The sequence below is a fragment of the Vanessa tameamea genome, chromosome 29 (genome assembly GCF_037043105.1).
Source record: "Vanessa tameamea isolate UH-Manoa-2023 chromosome 29, ilVanTame1 primary haplotype, whole genome shotgun sequence".
NCBI classification, from domain to species: domain Eukaryota; kingdom Metazoa; phylum Arthropoda; class Insecta; order Lepidoptera; family Nymphalidae; genus Vanessa; species Vanessa tameamea.
Window position 1 is genome coordinate 5,966,352 of NC_087337.1, and position 19,604 is coordinate 5,985,955.

The 19,604-nt window shown below is 38.0% G+C and overlaps 1 protein-coding gene across 4 annotated transcripts in view; it reads right to left on the bottom strand.

Annotated features, from left to right (window-relative positions):
• LOC113404306 (spectrin beta chain) overlaps window positions 1-19,604 on the bottom strand; it is an 80,455-nt gene that overhangs the window by 44,337 nt on the left and 16,514 nt on the right. For 3 of the 4 annotated variants that reach the window (XM_064219738.1, XM_064219736.1, XM_064219735.1), the window contains exons 1-3: window positions 17,923-18,047; window positions 3,631-3,767; window positions 2,678-2,850 (exon numbers count right to left, since the gene is read on the bottom strand). In XM_064219738.1, the coding sequence (XP_064075808.1) occupies window positions 2,678-2,850; window positions 3,631-3,697 (240 nt within the window). In that variant the 5' untranslated portion in view covers window positions 3,698-3,767; window positions 17,923-18,047. Of the gene's footprint in view, window positions 1-2,677; window positions 2,851-3,630; window positions 3,768-17,922; window positions 18,048-19,604 lie in introns of those variants that run through there. The other variant, XM_064219737.1, reaches the window with a different exon arrangement.

Sequence of the window (19,604 nt, forward strand, 5' to 3'; positions counted from 1 at the left end):
ATGTTGCGATTCGATGTTTAGGCTTGCTTGTAAGTCAAAGATGATTGTCAAACAATATTAAAAATACATCACCTGAGAGGATTAAAATGCGGATGAAAGTTTTCAATTTGTATTTTTGATATCGACAGATGACACATGACGCTTCTGGTTATGTCACTGTTCTCAGTACACGGAATGACATCATAATAGCGTCACCGCGGAACAATCTTGGTATTGTATTCAATAAAATAATATTTTTCCTGTATATTATTAACCACGACTGATGCTGTTTGCACGAATCGTAAACACAGCTATGAATACATACTATTCGGTGGAATAACTCGTACATCTGTTTGGCTGTTAATTTACTTTAAAAAAAAGTAAATTGTCGTAGTAGTTCAAACTAGTTCGGTTCAGACAGAGACAGAGTTACTTTTGTATTTGTTATATTAGTATAGATAAATCTTAAGCATATAAAAACTTTTTTTATAAATGTACTACTGTTGTGGTTTTCAATCAATCAAAATATACTTTGATCGAGTAGAATTACACTAAACGTAAAGCTACCACCGGTCCGGAACTCAGTAGTTAGTCTTTTCGAACATTTGAAATACATTATGTTAGTTGAGCACAATTATATATAACATATCGCGCCTTCCGTCAACAAGTATTAACTCCACGCGTTTATATCATCTATATTATTTTGTGTTGAACAATATGCTTTTTTTATTAATGTATTTTTTACAAACGATTTGAATTTATGAATCGGCAAAGTTAAAAATATCTGCGGAACTTTATTATAAAAACCTTGCCCAAACAGGGATTTTGTGAGTCGGAAATTTGGGGTTATGTTTATATGTAATTTCAATATCATTACAAGTGAATTATATTCTTTAATGTGTATATAAATTATCTTTAAACAGAAACATTACACGAACTTGTCGATTGACAAGATAATAATCCACCGTCGGTGCGAAAACAAACACCTCAGACCTGAGAAGAACTGGCGAAAGTTACTCGCCAGTTCATTAGTATTTTATAATTCTTAGCTTGTTTCATCTTATAACTTTGAATTAAAGTATGAGTGCGTTAAGGTAGAGCGACTTCTTCCGGCGCGGGAGCTCATGGCGCTCAAAAGAAAAAGTCAACCTTTGTTGTTATTGTACTGTGTTGGTTATTGATGAAATAAACATTATTATTTTTTTTTATTTATTCTTACTCATGCATAATAGATTTTTAAATATAAAATACAAAATATATAAAATATATTTAAAAATATAAAATACAGAGGCCAACCAGTAGCGGGAACAAGGTCCAAGCCACCGGTGGTCAGGGCCCCAGAGAGAGGAACTTCCTCACAATACGCGCCGTGCCGAGGAGTACTGCCTTCTGCATCAGGCCCTTGACCCAGCTGCCTAACGAGAGCCTCTTGAGGTGTTGGTCGAGGCTCTTGGCCATTAGGCCATTCGCTGAAACGACTATCGGCACAATAATTGCTGTATCCACATCCCACATGTCGACAACCTCGTGAGCTAAGTCAAGATATTTTATTTGCTTATCCTTCTCAGCCTTCACGAGATTCTCGTCATGAGGGATGGTGACGTCAACAATTATCGTGCGGCGCTCTGACCGATCTATCACCACTATATCAGGCTTGTTGGCGACAACAGTCCTGTCAGTGATTATAGATCGGTCCCAGTACAGTGTGATACAACCATTCTCGAGAACTGGGTCGGGCACATACCTGTAGTAGGGTACCTCTGATACCACAAGACCGTATCGAAGTGCAAGTTGTTGATGGATAATCTTGGCCACTTGATTATGTCTGTGCAAATATTATTATTATTATTATCTGACCCTAAATGAATGTACACACATGGCCGCCCCAGTCGTGCGCTTATTCACAATATCAACATCCTGCAGTGACACAACGGATAATTCTAATTATGCACACACTAATAATCATTGAGATGACACATTCGATAGGGACCGTTTCGACACGAGAGCCACACCGACGAACGGCAGCGCACGACGACGCACGACGACGCACGATGACGCACGATGACACACGAAAACAAAACAAATTCTGTCCTAAGCGAGCCGTGATGGCTCAGTGATGACGAGACGTGAATCTTAACCGATGATTCTGAGTTCGAATCGGAGGCAAGAAATGAATTCATGTGCTCAGTTCGTATTTACAATTAATCTTGTATTCGGCGTTTAATCACGGCTGATGTTGTCTGATGATCAGCTAACTACGCAGCAAATATTATAGTCAGAAGTGTGTGCGCACACAGGTGAACTGTCTATTACGTCACTCTCGCAATCCAATTCCAGACTCCGAGCTGTTACTGAGAATTTTTCAGTAGATCACTCTTTCCTGTCCCGACTTGGGCTTTGAACCCAGAACTTTGGGATCTGTATAGCCTTATATCAAGCCGGCTACGTTTAGTAAGATATATAAATAAATTGGTAATAAATTTAAGAATTCGTGCTGCTACGGAGAATACCTCGAATAAAATAATTATTTATCAAACTGACCTGGGTTTCGAACCAAGGACCTCTGAGTCTGCGCCCTTATTAGCTAGCGAGTGTTATAAAAGGTTGATCTAAGGACGAAAGCCTTAAAAATCTTTACAGATATGTCAAGAGATCATCGATGTACATTTTTGAAGGAGAAAAAGTCAGTTCAACATACCTTTTGCAAGAAGGAATTGATCCATTTCGTGAAGGTCTTCTTCTGTATGTGCAACCTCTCCTCCTGGAGCGCCTTGATGCGGCCCTGCTCGAACTTGAGGGCGTCCTCGCGTTGCGTCATGTTGGTACGCTGCTGTACTGCCGTCGCGTACCCGCCGGGCTCATACTGTGACCCTGAACACATAACAGGGAGTTAAGAACGCGCCTTACTGTCGTTGGTACTTGTGGTATACTTGAAGTTGAAGTTGTTAGACAACAGTTCGGCTAAAGAGTCCTTTGAAGTTTTGTTTAAATACTATTATACGAGCATTTCCCATCTAAGATTAGCGAAGCCAGCTCTAGTCGGTACAGTTAGTAGGCCAAGATTGAACGAACGAAGTGCACGTCATGGTAACCATTTGAGAATAAATAGGGATGTCTATGACGATGGACAACATGGGAAATGTTTATATGTCGTATTATTTAAACATTATAATATGCAATATATATTTACATATTTTATAATACGAATAATATATACACCACAGAGCTAGTGACGTTTAGTACAGATCTATTCAAACACGAAGGCACAACACTCCACGATAAATTAATTATATTTTAATTTTAAAATAATTAAATATTTACGATGTTGCATTTTTTTTGCTCGTCTGTATTCTTGGTCGTCTCACGCACACTGAGACATCTCGACCACGAGCGGCTTCTATGCGCTTCTATTTGTTAACGTGGAGGGGCACGTCTTTCTGTGTAAATAGGTTTTTTTTTTATGATATCGGGCGCACGAGCAAATGGGCCACCTGATGGTAAGTGGTCACTATCGCCCACAGACAACGGCGATGTATAAAACATTAACCATTCCATACATCGCCAGTGCGCCACCAAGATAACTAAGATGTTATGTCCCTTGTGCCTGTAGTTACCACGAAAGAAGGGCTAGGTCTATAGTTCAGTATTTACCATATCTCCTCGCCGGCTGGTACTCCTGGTAGGAGTGGATACTGACGTTACTCAACTGTCTCTGCATCGCGTCATTAGCGCTTCACACTTAACACTTTCCACTTTTAATATTAACAAGCTCGACTATCGAAACGTGACTAAAACAAAATACATACGTTTGAAACTATGAAGTTTAATCAATAATATTATGTGAATTACAATTGGTTATTTCGTTTACAAACAATTTATTTCAATGCTTTGTTTGTGCATTTATGACGTACAATGTTAACGCGCTTACGAGACAACACGGATCAGCCGTCTGCGACTGACACGCTGTGACGTCACGTGCGCTTCGTATTCATTGTAAAGCAAAGTCCTGGAATGTTTGTGAGTCTGTCTGTCAGAATGCAATGAGCTCAAAGGCTACTGAACGCAATTTCAAACGGTCACCACCAATGGTTCATTGCTGTAATTCAATTTTGACACGAAGCAAGAGATGAAAATGAACATAAAATTCTGGCAGTTACTCGAATTCGAATCAGTGTACCGCGGTTATGACTCACATCATCGCCACGGCCTCTCAGTAACAAGAAACTCGAATGTAACCGCAGGACGCGAGCGTGAAATTTCAGAATGTTATGTGTGTCGTTGACTATAATAATTGTCAAATTTATAGGATATGTATCAGAATGGCGTATCTCTGTAACCCGATTGTTAACATTTCACTAGTGAGATACGAAATTATTACTTCATGTTTCGTTTTAGTGCAGACAAAACTGATAATAACCTTATAAAGGTTCATTAATAAAATAAAACTTTAAAACGCCCAAATTGTATTAAAGTAAAATATAAAAAAGGCACGGGCAGCTGTGAGACCGTGGATGTTGTAAACATAAAAATAAACCTTATAAAAGTATGGATATCAGACTTAAAATCTTTAACAATTTTATATTATATGTAGAGTCTGCGTTCCGAACCGGTGCGGTGGTAGCTTTACTAATAGTTCTGTAAAATGACGATTCAAAAGTGCTTGTAAAAGCCTGCTTGAATAAAGTATATTTTGATTTTTTTATTGTTTTACGACGATGCCAGTAAAACTCTCTCGTAGTTTACGGTTTATGATTGAATTGACAAAAACTTGTATCATCCGTAAAGGCATTATTACTTGGCACGTGTCTGGCGTATTTTACCGTAAACTTTATAACAGGCTACGTGATAACGTTGCGCTCCGCCGTTCGGGCCGCAGTCTCCCGACACCCGCATCACACGTACGAGATGAAATAATCCGGTATTCCATCGAGTTGGGTAGTCTGACCCTCCAAAATTTATTATAACTAAATTGACGCAAAATTACTTGCATTAGTTTAGGGTGCTTTCGTTTTCGGGGCAGTGATCACCAGCATTATTATCTATACATATAAAATTGGAGTGTCCGTTTGTAATATTAAAATAGCCGATTTTTACTGAATGCTTGTGCACGGTACATATACCAAAATAACATTTTTTACAATTTTTATCTCTCTGTCTGTTTGTTCCGGCTAATCTCTGGAACGCCTGGACCGATTTTGACGGGACTTTCACTGGCAGATAGCCGATGTAATAAGGAGTAACTTAGGCAACAACAATAACTTTATTAAATTCAAACGCGCACCAAGTCGCGGGCACAGCTAGTATTATATGGTCACCCGCGAGAAGCTGGACCGGATGGGTTTAATTTACTGCCATTATAGATGTTGCAGTGCGTCGGTCACGGAACCCATATCCGAGTTCCGTCCGTCTCACGCGCGCACGAGTCGGCGCGTGGCTCTAATTACCCGAGTGCCTATAACGAGCGCGCGCTCGCTTTTGTATACGTCTGTCTGTTGAACTCTAGCACCGTTACGGCATATGGAACGTATTCATTAAATATTAGCTCCTGAAGCGCCACACAGCGCTTTAGTCGCGATAAATTAAATATGGGACCTGTTTATTATCCTTTGTCTATATTAGTTCTCTGTATAAAGAACCAAACTGCAGCTAAATTAGAATATTTTTATTTAGGTGGCTCGTGCACGCAATCCGCGAGTTCCAGGTTTCAAACAAACCGAAATATTCTTTATTCAAGTAGGTTCAAGCTAACCAGGTGAAAACACTTTTGAGTGTAGAATTAAATGCAAAGCCACCACTGGTTCGGAAAGTAGGTTCTACTGAGTGGAACCGGCAAGAAAACCCGGTAGTTACTCTTTTCAATTTACACCACTGTATCCTGCCTGGAAAACAAAGTCCAAGTTTTTTATCTTTAATATAATTATATTATATTTTAATATTACTTGGTGGTAGGGCTTTGTGCAAGCCCGCCTGGGTAGGTACCACCCACTCATCAGATATTCTACCGCCAAATAACAGAACTCTGTAATGTTGTGTTCCAGTTAGAAGGGTGAGTGAGCCAGTGTAATCACAGGCACAAGGGACATAACATCTTAGTTCCCAATGTTGGTGGCGCATAGGTGATGTTAGGAATGGTTAATATTTCTTACAGCGCCTTTGCCTTTGGTGGGTGGTGACCACTTACCATCAGGTGGCCCATATGCTCGTCCGCCAATCAATGCATTAAATAAAAAAAAAAAAAAAATGGATTGAGGAATATCCCTTATTTATGAATGTTTTTTTTTGACATGTGCTTTAATTAAGTTAAAAATAAATATTTCAATTGAGACTACGATTAATTCTGAGCAGTTAACGTATTCAGAATTGATGGTAGCAAAAATCAGAATAGAAAGTGTTTAATTTATAGCAGTCAGTGGAATTAAACACAATATGATAAGTTATAGAATCTAGAGTTAGAACAAAAACCGTTCGTAGCGCATAGTTTAGCAGAGCTGTTAGAAAATCACGTGAAAAGTTAATCTAATTTTTGCTTACGTTGTTTGCTTATCTCATTCCTTCTGTCATTGCAATAATCTATCTTTTGAAATAAACAAGCTTGTGCGGGGTAGACTTATTTAGATTCAAAGAGTTTGATTCTAAATAAGTTTGAAAGTTCTGATGAAGGCGTTACTGTGGTACATATTATTAACGTATTCAGAATTGATGGTAGCTGTCGAGAATCTGCAAGAACTTCAATGATTGCTGTTTTTCTCAAATGTAATACGAAAACAACAGTAATGACAAATAGAGAATACTAACGGTGTCCGTGTATCACCGTAATTCACACACACACACACACACACACACACACACACACACACACACACACACACACACACACACACACACACACACACACACACATACACGTGTTTTTATACACAAACTCACACCACCTTACTGTGATTTCATTTCATATGATCATGAACATTTCCTCGGCTGTTTATCTAGCGACTATATTGAACTGTGGCTCTGTAAATTACACATCAGACAGACGAGTTGACGGTAGAGCTTTTTGCAAGCCCGCCTGGGTGGATACCGCCCGCTAACAACAATACTTAGAATTGTTGTGTTCCGGTTTGAAGGGTACGTGAGCCAGTGTAACTACAGGCAAGACGGGGAACAGGCAAGTTCTCATGGTCGGTGACGTATTGGCGATGGATACAGCTTTGGTGACCACTTATCCTCAGATGGCCCATGACCCCCTACCTTTCTATTTATTATAAAAAGGACACGTGATACGTAATTCGACGACTCGTGTATTGACTACGCAACCCTAACATTTATAATTAGCTTCAACAGACAAAAGGTAAACAAACCCGACGCAGAACCACATGCCGTGACTGATATATTTACGTTACAGATCACTCACGAAGGCGCGCCCCTCCACGTCAAATAATTAACGTGCATTCATATTACCTAACCTAACTAGCTGAAGCTGCGGCTTTACCCGCGCGAAATTTTATTTCCATATCGTCTTTTTATTCTTATAGCCCATTTTACCCCTAAAAAAAGGAATCCTATTTCTCTCCCTGGGACTCAAACTCCATACCAAATGTCAACTAAATTGGCTCAGCGGTTTATGTGTCAAAAGGCAACAGACAGATTAGTATAATTAGTACAGATTCTATGTTTTTCTTGTGTCTACGCTCTGGTTATTTCTTTATGATATTGAATATACGTAAATACGTAAACAATCTCAAATTACAAAAAAACTCCCGCTGAATTTCCTTCGCCTGTTCGTCTAAGTCCGAACTACTTTACCGAACCTGTGGTAGTGTTTAATTTGACAAACAATAAATAATTGTAGTGCTGCTTGATTTCGCACACAACATTGGGTATGGGTGAGCACAGCAGCACGCACTCATACACAATAAAACATATATACAATTTAACATGGAGGGAGGAGCTTCATGACATAAAATATCTACCAGTTTTTGTCTTTTACGCGGTACGCTTATTGTACACGCAAGATACACAGACACCAGCCGCCATGACCATCGACTTGACACGTGACGAAACCAATGACGGGAGAACCGGACAACCACTTAACTTCTCTCCGTGTCCTCTACGTTCTCTCAAGGTCGAACGAGCTCCAAACACCGAGGAGAGATTAGACTTGCCCAGCGAGGACGTTTGCGTATAACTTTCGTACTCTACCTAAATATTTTTACTTTATACGCTGACGTACGTCACTGACCGAGGCGTTCGCCTGCCCCGCACGCGTCTGCACGTCACAATGTTACAGTTCTCAGCACTCTCTCTGACATTACATTCGCTTTCCCGGCGCCGCGTGTATTCCACATTAAAAGCCTTTCTTGAGCCATCGTTTAATGAAAATAATTAATTACTTTATAATCTATTTTCAGACTTGATTGGTCACCAACAATTGTAGCGCAGCTGGTTAAAGTACGGGGCATTTTTATAATCAAAATTGTGAATTTGGCCGAAGAAATTTACTTGGAGGTATTGAGGTAGGTTGCCGTTACGAGCCGAGATGGCCCAGTGGTTAGAACACGTGCATCTTAACCGATGATTTCGGGTTCAAAGCCAGACAGGCACCACTGAATTTTCATGTGCTTAATTTGTGTTTCTAATTCATCTCGTGCTCGGCGGTGAAGGAAAACATCGTGAGGAAACCTGCATGTGTCTAATTTCTGCCACATGTGAATTCCACCAACCCGCATTGGAGCAGCGTGGTGGAATATGCTCCAAACCCTCAAAGGGAGAGGAGGCCTCAGCCCAGCAGTGGGAAATTTAAAGGCTGCTAATGTATGTTAATGTAATTAAACTGTAGTCCTCGCTAAGTCTCACCTAAATAAAACGATTAGAATAACATGTACCTCGACGTGTTAGTTAAAGAGGTCGGTCAAGGTGCGTTCTCTTATCTCTGATAACAACTGATAACACTTCCGTACGCAGTAACGTACCTTATGCATTTGTAATAAGGACTGTTATTGCGTGTTAAGATAATTGAATATGATTGCGAAATATATCATGCGAAGTGAATTCAATTTGATACCGAGTGTAAGAAAACTCCTGTCCATATTTTAAATTTGTTTGCTCATATATTAAAAAGCCACACGGACATTTAATTTTCCTTTGCGATTGGTTAGAAAACACACGCCATTTTTATTTGTCGCCAATCTTCCTATTATCATTATTATTATTATTTTCGAATGGACAGCTGCTGTTGGCCAGAGTGGCCTCTACATCGTCACCGGGCGGGTGGGCGAGTCGTGGAAGACTCTGCCGGATGTTGGGAGCCTACTGAAGGGCTCAGAGTACGCGCGTCCTAAGGGCGCATCCTGTGAGGCCGGCCGGAGGACGTTGTGTGGTCAGAGACCCGTCATACGTCATATAATAATAAACGAGGGACCTCAACCCCGCCAGCCGGGTCGGTGTGTGTTTAAAGTGTGTCCTGTCGAGTCAGCGTTCGCCGATGTGATAGCATCGACGGGGCGCTTAGAACTTCCCTAGGACGCCTATGTATCGAACTAGAGTGCCACTACTTACTGGTATTAAGTATTACGAGATTTAAGTAATTCGACGCTTTATTGAAATATCTAATACATATTTCTTTCAATCGTGAGCCAAGATGGCCCAGTGGTTAGAACGCGTGCATCTTAACCGATGATTTCGGGTTCAAACCCAGGCAGGCACGACTTAATTTTTATGTGCTTAATTTGTGTTTATAATTCATCTCGTGCTCGGCGGTGAACGAAAACATCGTGAGGAAACCTGCATGTGTCTAATTTCAACGAAATTCTGCCACATGTGTATTCCGCCAACCCGCATTGGAGCAGCGTGGTGGAATATGCTCAAACCTTCTCCTCAAAGGGAGAGGAGGCCTTTAAGCCCATCAGTGGGAAATTTACAGGCTGCTAATGCTAAAAAAAAATCTTTCAATCATTACTGACATTAAAATCGTGGAAAAGAGTACCTACTTGACTGTGTCTGTTTGGATGTTGTTGTCTCTACGACGTCGTTGAGATTATACACTTGCAGCGTTTGCGGTTGAGAAGCACTTAATTAGTATATCGCAAACGCATAAATAGTTAAGTCGTAATCTACAAGATTCTAGACCTAATTTTCTTTAAATGGCTGATAAATGTGTTTAGTGTGATAAGGTCGTTTCACACGATTTAGCGTTCAAATTGTATCTGTAATAATAATAAATAGCTTAACTTTAATTACTAGGTAAAGCTGCTTTTTTTCCCGATAATGTTATATATTAAAACCTTCTCCGGAACGCGCCGCATTTTCTGGTGCAAGTTTTATGTATGTTCGTTTAGTAGATTTTTTGGCAAGGCATCATAAAAAATACGTCTTTTCAATTATTAGTTTAGGTAATCAACAAAAGTTGACCAACGTAAATGTGTGCCAAAGGTCAAAGGACATTCCTGCAGTGGCGTGTTGAGAAAGCCGGAAGAACTAGCATTAATCGATTTTCCGTTAAGACATTATCAGCAGCCTGGAGTCTGGGAGCTGGTGGTTACACTCTCAGGTGAAAAGGACGTAAAGCCTTCAATCAAAGTAAAGTTGATTAGTACATGATCACATAGACACTAAGCCAGGACTGCACGTAAGAGTTAGTCGTAAGAGTAACTCAATCTGATGAATGCTTTATATCAAAGATTATTTGTATTGGCAGCGGTCCAGTGTGATAACCCCTTAAGAATGGTACGGAAACCGGTTCAGACCGGATTCCAGAGGCAGTTATCCTTACGAAAATGTTGAATAATAGCGAATTTTGATGCATCGAATCGATGGCAATTATTTGTTGTAAAGGTATATATTTTTTGTTGGAAAATTAATTTAAATTAATGTGAGATTCTTAAATTTCTAGAACATTTTACGGTTTAGATCCCGGGACGTCTCGTGTCCCGCGGTCTGGGATTTCTTCCAGATTTAATGGTCTGGTGTCCCGAGCCTTCGCATCGAGACTCAAGACTTAGTCTAAATTTTATCGTATTTATGTTATTTCTAATTTATTTACTAACAATTATTGACGTTTACTGGATTATATATACGAATACGCGAATCTGCGTCCTTTGTTTTGGGTCATAGACCATACATAGTACATAGTAAATGTTCCAATTATTTATACAAAACTAAAGCTCGATATTTAGCCATGTTGCTTCAATATACCATGACAAATTTGAGGTTAAAAGGTTTCGAATAACGGACAATTGATTCATTCATACAAGATTGACCTTTGAACGGGAGTAGCATCAATAAAAACTCAGCACAGTGATATAAATGTGTTGATTATATCATCGTGGGCCTTGGGTTCGAACTTTGCATACATTTATTTTGGCTCTTAATTAAATTGTCGTTTTATAATAATAATAATAATCTTTTACGTCTGTGCCTTTTGAGTTACCGTGTGTAAGGCCACCGCTATCGATCTAAACAAGTCACGTAATATCGATACTAAGTAACTTGTAACCACGTGTCGGAAGTCAAAAAAAAACAACGCAATCACCCGCGTCCGCCGCGTCTTAACAATACCGCGGCCTGTGTCCAACCTGTCTCAAGGTCACGCGGATTTGAATTCAAATTTCGAACGCGTTCGATAACCGCCTTCCCGGCGGAGAAACATGGCGGATTATTAACGCACCAATAACAATTCGTTAACTACTCTCTGTCAAGGTCAATTTGTAATGTCAAACAGACGCTTCTTAGAATAATATCACTTTTGGAATTAATTATTCCTGTTTTAGACAATCTATTATGTTCATATGAAAAAGTTTCCATATGAACTTATGTATTGCACGCCAATACATAAACTGTAAAGCACAGAATACCATTTTTTTTAATATACAGTTACAAATGTTACTAAATAAAAATTGACCGAATAAATTCAAATATCGCACCCATGTGACCTAGATTTATCTAGTTATATATCAACTATGTTTTAGACATCAATCTTCTCTAGGATTCATTCCCTCCAATTCAATAATAGTTGATAAGATTACTTGTTTTAAACAGAACATAATACTATACATAATTTTATAAGACATTGATGTTTGAACAAATAATTAAAATATGAAAAAACTAATTATAACGCGACATCTTCCGGACAATTAAAATGGTTGGGCATGTAGACAATATTAAAGCTATTTGTTAACATAGCGACAGTCTTACGGAAACTATACACAATAAAGAAACTAAATATCTCCAAAAATTTACCTTTACAATAAACTAAAAAGATGCGACTACTAAGCTGCACGAGAATTAACGTGTAAACAAGTCCTACGATGACGTCATCTGACGTTCGAAGTCCTACACCTTTCTCGTCAGACGCTCGAAGTGTCAGCTAATAGAGTATCGAGTACAGAGCGCATGAAAAAATATCTTAAAATACGTAGTCGCTATACCAGATTAAATACCAAAAACCTCCTCAAACGCAGCCCTAGCCCAGCAGTCACGCGACAGCACATCTATAAACACAGGACATACAGGCTGGTACTGTAAACCACCTCATGGAAATTGCCACTCTTAGGAATATCGACCATTTCTTTATTTTTTAGTCGACAACATATCTCTGCAAAATTCGAGATATTTCGATATTATATACTCAAAATTCATGGCAATACATACATCGGCATGTTTGACGTTTAAACTTTATGGGTGTATTCAGAAAATGTGTTCCAAATAATAATTTCGGACTGGAATACGGTAGACTCGATGGAAACATATCCACAACAAAGATCAACGTTTATGAAAAAGTTATATGTTATATGAAAAGTAATAAAACATTTGTTTTTTTTTTTTAATCTAGTCGTTTATAATATTATACTTGATCGTTATTTGCATTTGTAAAGTTCGCCTAAATTAAGGAGGCTTTAGAAATCAACAATGATCACAGCTGCGCGGCGCGCGGGTCAGTGACGCAACGCGTTTGTTTATCTTTAAAACGACATTCGCAGGTGTCGTGTTACAGTTTCGTCGACAAATCAACTGTTTCCATTAATTCTGAATAAATAAAAATATGAATTTAAGCAACACTCAAACCACTGACTGAATAATTCTTTTGATATTTGTGTTGGGTTTGATAAGTTTTGTTCGTGATTCTTATCTAACAGGCTCCTGCTATCTATCGATATTAATAAGAAGATCCTTTTTTTTATTGAACGCGTATCTCGTAATTTCTACTATTATTAAATTGATAACGAAAGGTTTTTGGCAAAAAATTATCATCAATACAAATACTAATAGGACAAATTTGTTTGTTTGTATCAGGTAGAACTAATGACAGATTGGAAGACATTTTGTTTATTAATAAATTCCACCTGAACGAAGCCGGGGCGGGTCGCTGTTCAGTACAATTCGTATTCGGGTCCGCTAGTTTAATTATACGTATCCGCCCGCCATCATTTATGTTTTTCGAATGTCAAATCTTACGGCTACCTACACCACTTTTACAAAATAAAGATTTACAATTTTATTTTCTTAGTTTTCGGGTAGTTACTGGCGGTATCTTTTTGCGAACTAATAAGCTTAACCTGAAAATATATAACGTATAAAAGTCTCACTGAATAAAGTATATTTCTAATTTCGATGCTCTCAAATATTTGTAGCGCTAACTATCCCGGCTTTGCACTGGGACAACGAGGGTTAGCATGAAACGTTTTTGTCCTCATCCAAAAAACTCACCAAAGTTCCAGCACAGTTGGATGAAAGTGAAAGGTTTAGGAACGCTTAGCGGACAAACATATTAGCATTAATTTGTATTTATATACATATAAAGACTTTTTTTACATTAACAGCCTGTAAATTTCCCACTGCTGGGCTAAGGCCTCCTTGTCCCTTTGAGGAGAAGGTTTGGAGCATATTCCACCACGCTGCTCCAATGCGGGTTGGTGGATACACATGTGGCAGAATTTCGTTGAAATTAGACACATGCAAGTTTCCTCACGATGTTTTCCTTCACCGCCGAACGAGATGAATTATAAACACAAATTAAGCACATGAAAATTCAATGGTGCTTGCCTGGGTTTGAACCTGAAATCATCGGTTAAGATGCACGCGTTCTAACCACTCGGCCATCTTGGCTCACTTATTTCTTAATATATATCGAAATTAATTATCGATGTTTGAAACCTGTAAAGTGTTAAATTCCTTACTCGAATCATGTCTTTAATAAACTCATTCGTTACTTTTACGACCATTGGTCAATACTTCAAGTGAAGTCGAGTCAGCTCAAGGTCAAAATTGTTTATTTACCTTTTCTCCGGCGACGAGGTGTCTACGTCATTGAGGCACTTTAGGTATAGCTTTGCTATGGTTACATCTGTACTAATATTGACGAGATTGACTGGATTGCGGGTTCCAACCTAGGCAAGCACCGCTGAATTTGCACGTGCTTAATGTGTCCCTTCACCTCGAGCGCGGTGAAGGAAAACACCGTGAAGAAACTTACACGTGACTAATTTCAAACAAAGTCCGCCACATGTGTATTCACCAACCCGCATTGGACCAGAGTGTGGTGGAGTAGGCTCCCAATCTTCTCATCAAAAGCGAGAGGAGGCTTTAGCCCAGTAATAAGACATTTACTTTGTACTAATATTATAAAGAGATAAAAGGCGTTTGTTTGTATGTAAGGGTTTGTTTATTTGTCCTGAGTGCTATAGGGTATAAATTATAGTTATATTATATCACTTTATTTATGAATTCAAAAATCCCGTCCATGCGCAGCCGCGGGCGGGTCGCTAGTGCAATAATAAACAGAGCTAACCTTAGCAATATTGACGGAAGAAAAACAATTCTTTCCCACTTCATAACTTTGTCTTTACAATGTTGGAAGACTAACTATTGAGTTTCTTGACGGTTCAAAAGTGCTTGTAAAAGCCTACTTGAACAAAGAACTTTCGGTGAGTTTCATGGCGACATTTGAAATAGTTGTCAATATTTCAATAACCGATAACGTCACTAGTTTTCAAGGTCACGCGGAATAGAAGATTACTTTCTAAGTTGACTTCTACATACATACTACAGCGTTATTGCCTTTTAGACGCGTCGGAATGTATGTACGAATACATATAAACAAATAAGTTATATTCATGTATGTCTGTGTCAGCCAGATAACGGCTGTTGTTCCGAAAGGGCCAATTTGTACACGGACAGACGGTAGTCACTCTAAATCCGTTGTAATTAATATAATTTTTGTATTTTATATATTACAATTAATTTTTTGTACAATTTATTGTATTATAATATTTGTTCTTCTGTACCTTACGTTAGTTCGGCCAGATTGGGATAGGTTTAAGTATTATTTTTTTAAAACTACCAATAGTAATGCTAGAAATAAAACTATTTTCAAGATCATAAGTCATATACTTTGTTTTTCTTCCGTTGATATTTTTATCTTTAAGATTTTTTATTATTCCAAATAAAGACCGCGGAACAGAGCTAAGCAAACAATAAAGTTTCAAAGTATTGAGGTAGAAGAGTTTTTGGTAAAGCTGACGCATAAGCGTGATTCTCCAACCACTGAACTATCACGGTCACCGAGATATCGGCTCGTACGCAATCTACACACGCGCGCAGTCGTGACCAGCATCGCTTGAAACTTTCACAATGAAAATAGAAATTCTCTATTTAATACCAATTTCTTATTTATAGCTGCTTAAGTTGTTCAGCACTTCGTTACACTTGGTGCACCGTATTGTATGCAATTGTTCCTTGTAATGGCCACCCAGAACATGAATTTTAATAGAAGGTTGCGGCTTCAAACCCTAGCAAGCAGTTTTCTTGGTGTTTTGGCTTTGAGCTAGCCCACCTAGTTTGGTACCCCCTAGGTATATATTCCACCACAAACAGCAATATTTAATATTGTTGTGTTTAAGTTTTAAGGGCGACTTTAACTACAGGCACAAGGGACATAACATCTAGTTCCCAGAGTCGTTTAAAATTAATTATTAATGAAATTGTTGGGATCGTTATTTCTCTTATTTGAAGGGTCATGGTAGTATTTTACTCGGTGGTAGGGCCTTGGGCAAGCCTATCTGGGTAGACCACACACTCATCAGATATTCTAAATATTATTTATTCAATTAGGCTCATAAAAGCACCCTTGAATGTTACGTTATCGTATTGAATTAAATGTAAAACTACCACCGGTTCGGCAAGTAGACTCCACCGAGAAGGACCGACAAGAAACTCAGTAGTTACTCTTTTCCACAATTTTAATTACAGAGTATGTCATTAAAGTACAATTACATTTTTATATCTCCAGCTTAGAAATAAATTAATACTCTCGCGTCGACATACTCCGATTTGAAGGGATGATTAACATTTAGGAATGTACAGTTCAATATCAGACTACGTAACTATTTAAAAATATTTTTAGATTTTCATTCAACCGTTATCTTCAACAATCGCCTATCGCTTAACGTAGACCGTCAGGCTTAGTAGCGGTAGACCATCAGTGCGAGTTCGGTTTCCGCTTAATAACTTACCGGTAATAAAATTTTATTTATGTCGTTTCACGTCGCGTTACACTTGTTAGATATAGATAAGATTATCAATCAGTTGTAATGATATACATATTGATAACACTTAACTTTATATAAATAACCCGTAACGAACAGTACGGAAGGCGACCGTTGTCAGATATACATTTTTTTTTTATAAAGAATATAATATTACTAATTACTTCTCTTTTTAAGCTTGTTAGGGGACGACGACAATAGCCCAGTGGATCAGAATCGATCCTGCGAATCTTGACATCGCTAGGCGGCCCGTAAACCATTGAGCTATTCACGCTTCGAACTACATAATAAATTCGAACATATTAACCATTCCTTGCGTAAGCACCACCACTTCATAACCACCACGACCACGACTAAGAATTATTAATGTTATAGTAGATTTGTTTACACTAAAATACCCACTTTAATGTAACTTCCAAAGATCCAATAACAACTGAAATTCAAAACACCATAACGAATCAACAAATAACGCAGATTATTAAGATCTCGACAAATGTTTTCAGGTGAATTCAAGGTCGAAGTTTGTTTAATTATTGTACTCTTGCCATTGGAATGAACTCGGTAATTAATATTATGGGTTTGAAAATTATTACTTAACGTGACAATGACACGGTAGGTTTGAAACTTGGATCACGCCGCAGGCTCAACAAAATAGATAAACCGTTAAAACCCACCATATTTCGATGATAGATTCTGATACTGAGTATTTAGGCTTTAAAATATACTCTATCGAAGTCGGGAAGCTCGTGAAGTATACACCCAATCAATTAGTACAGATAAGTTTTATCTCTATACACGTAAGGACGTCATTTGATTATCAAGTATCAAATATTTATATATCGCTGGTTTTTAGAGGGTAGTCTGGTATTTAGTTAGGAGGTTCATTCCTAGTAACGGTCATTTGTCAAAACACAACCACACGAATATAGACAGATGTATATAAATAGTATATACCTTATATATCTTCTTTTAAGTACTCTATATCTTATGAGATATAAAAATAATAGGTATTCGTTATGTAAATCAACACTGAAGCGATTTTACGAATCAATGAGTCATTTCGATGTTCCTCCTTACTCGACTGCCCGATAAAGGTGTGTAATGTATGTGATGCGTGTGTTTCCTTATTCTAACATAACTTTTAAATGCAAAACAGATGTGTTTGTACGGGATATCATTAGATTCGTCCTCGTCCTGAGTAACATTGGCTGAGAGTAAATAAATTAATTCAATCATTAATGGTATTAATTATCAAGACAAAAAATATTTTATCATCTTAAACTTTTGTCAAATTAATAATCTCCGATAAAACACTTGTTTCTCTGCGTGACGTCAACTTCATGTTTCAAACGTGTTATACGTTAACGTTTCTTATAATATAGTATATTAAAAATAATAAAATTAAAACCAGAGCGATAACAATCCATCCGATGTGTCAAAACACTCACACTTCACTTGGACACACACAAATTTACAACTTGTATTGTTAACTCGCGGCAGATGCGTACGCGACGGGGACTAGACGCGAACTGGCCGGTCGCCGGTGAATTTGAAATATGCCGTAAATGGCGCGATTCCGCCATTACGATTTTAGAATACCGCTGGTCACGTATTAAAACTGCATATGTTATTTATACATAACTACATAATATTATAAAAGTTGAATATTTCCTTAAGCTATATTAAAAGAATCTTCATAGTTTTGCCTTTTCTTGTTATGGAATAACGAATTAATAACGTACCATATAAACCGTTATAGACATGTTGACTCATGAAGGCACGCTCAATTAATGGTGTGAATTCGTTTTTTATTGTTATTTTCATTATATACGAGCCGAGATGGCCCAGTTGTTGGAACGCATCTTAACCGATGATTGCGGGTTCAAACGCCGGCATTCACCACTGAATTTTCATGCGCTTAATTTGTGTTTATAATTCATCTCGTGCTCAGCGGTGGAGGAAAACATCGTGAGGAAACCTGCATGCGTCTAATTGCAACGAAATTCTGCCCCATATATATCCACCAACCCGCATTGGAGAAGCGTGATGGAATATACTGCAAACCTTCTCCTCAAAGGGAGAGGACGACTTAGCCCAGCGGTGGGTAAATTTACATTCTATTACTGTGTATGCATTAGGATGAGTAAGTGATGCTCGTGCTTACAAAATGTCCTAGTGTGCGTGAGACGACAACAATAAAATTCAAATTACATTATATTTGTTAAAACTTTAATTTACTCGAATAACCACGCATTCACGAGTGTATAGATCAATGCAGATATAAAATTAAAAAAAATCTTAATATATGTACTATTAGCAGTTTAAAATTAGAACTTAATTAGCAATTTTTAATTACAAAATATGTATGTACATATATTATTTGTTCTACTTTTCAACAGGTGTTCATTGTGTAATTACGAAGAAGATTAAATTAAATTAAAGTTATTAGTGCGTTATGTATTATAAAATCTCCTGACTATTTTCGACAACAAGGGAAATATTGTCGGTTTCTCGTGTGTAACATTAGAAAAGCGGGCACTTTAGTTCTTTACTGTTTATCCGGAGTTTGATCGCAAGACTTCGGGCTAACCGACTATAGATATTAATCAAATGCATGTTGCTAACTGCAAAATAATATGACGTTAGTTCAGTCACAATCAAGGTAATACTCTCAAGTCTCAACACATGATAACAGGCACGTAGCTCGAGATAACTAGAGAAAATTTTGAGTTGCACCACACTGCTGAGCAGGTTGGCGAATAAACATTTAGCAGCCTTTTATATAAAAAAAATCAAAATCAAAATAAACTTTATTCAATTAGGCTTTTACCAGCACTTTTGAATCGTCATTTAACAAACTATTAAGTGAAGCTACCACTGGTTCGGGTGGAGAATCTACCGAGAAGAACCGGCAAGAAACTCACTACTTACTCATTTTCAACATTTAAAAATTCAAAGTCATGTTAGTTAAATACAATGATATATGTATATAATACATAATACTATATAATATGACACGTGCAACTTGCAAATGACCCTCGCGATGTTTTCCTTCCGCTGTCGAGCAGAAGATGAGTTTCAAACCTAAAA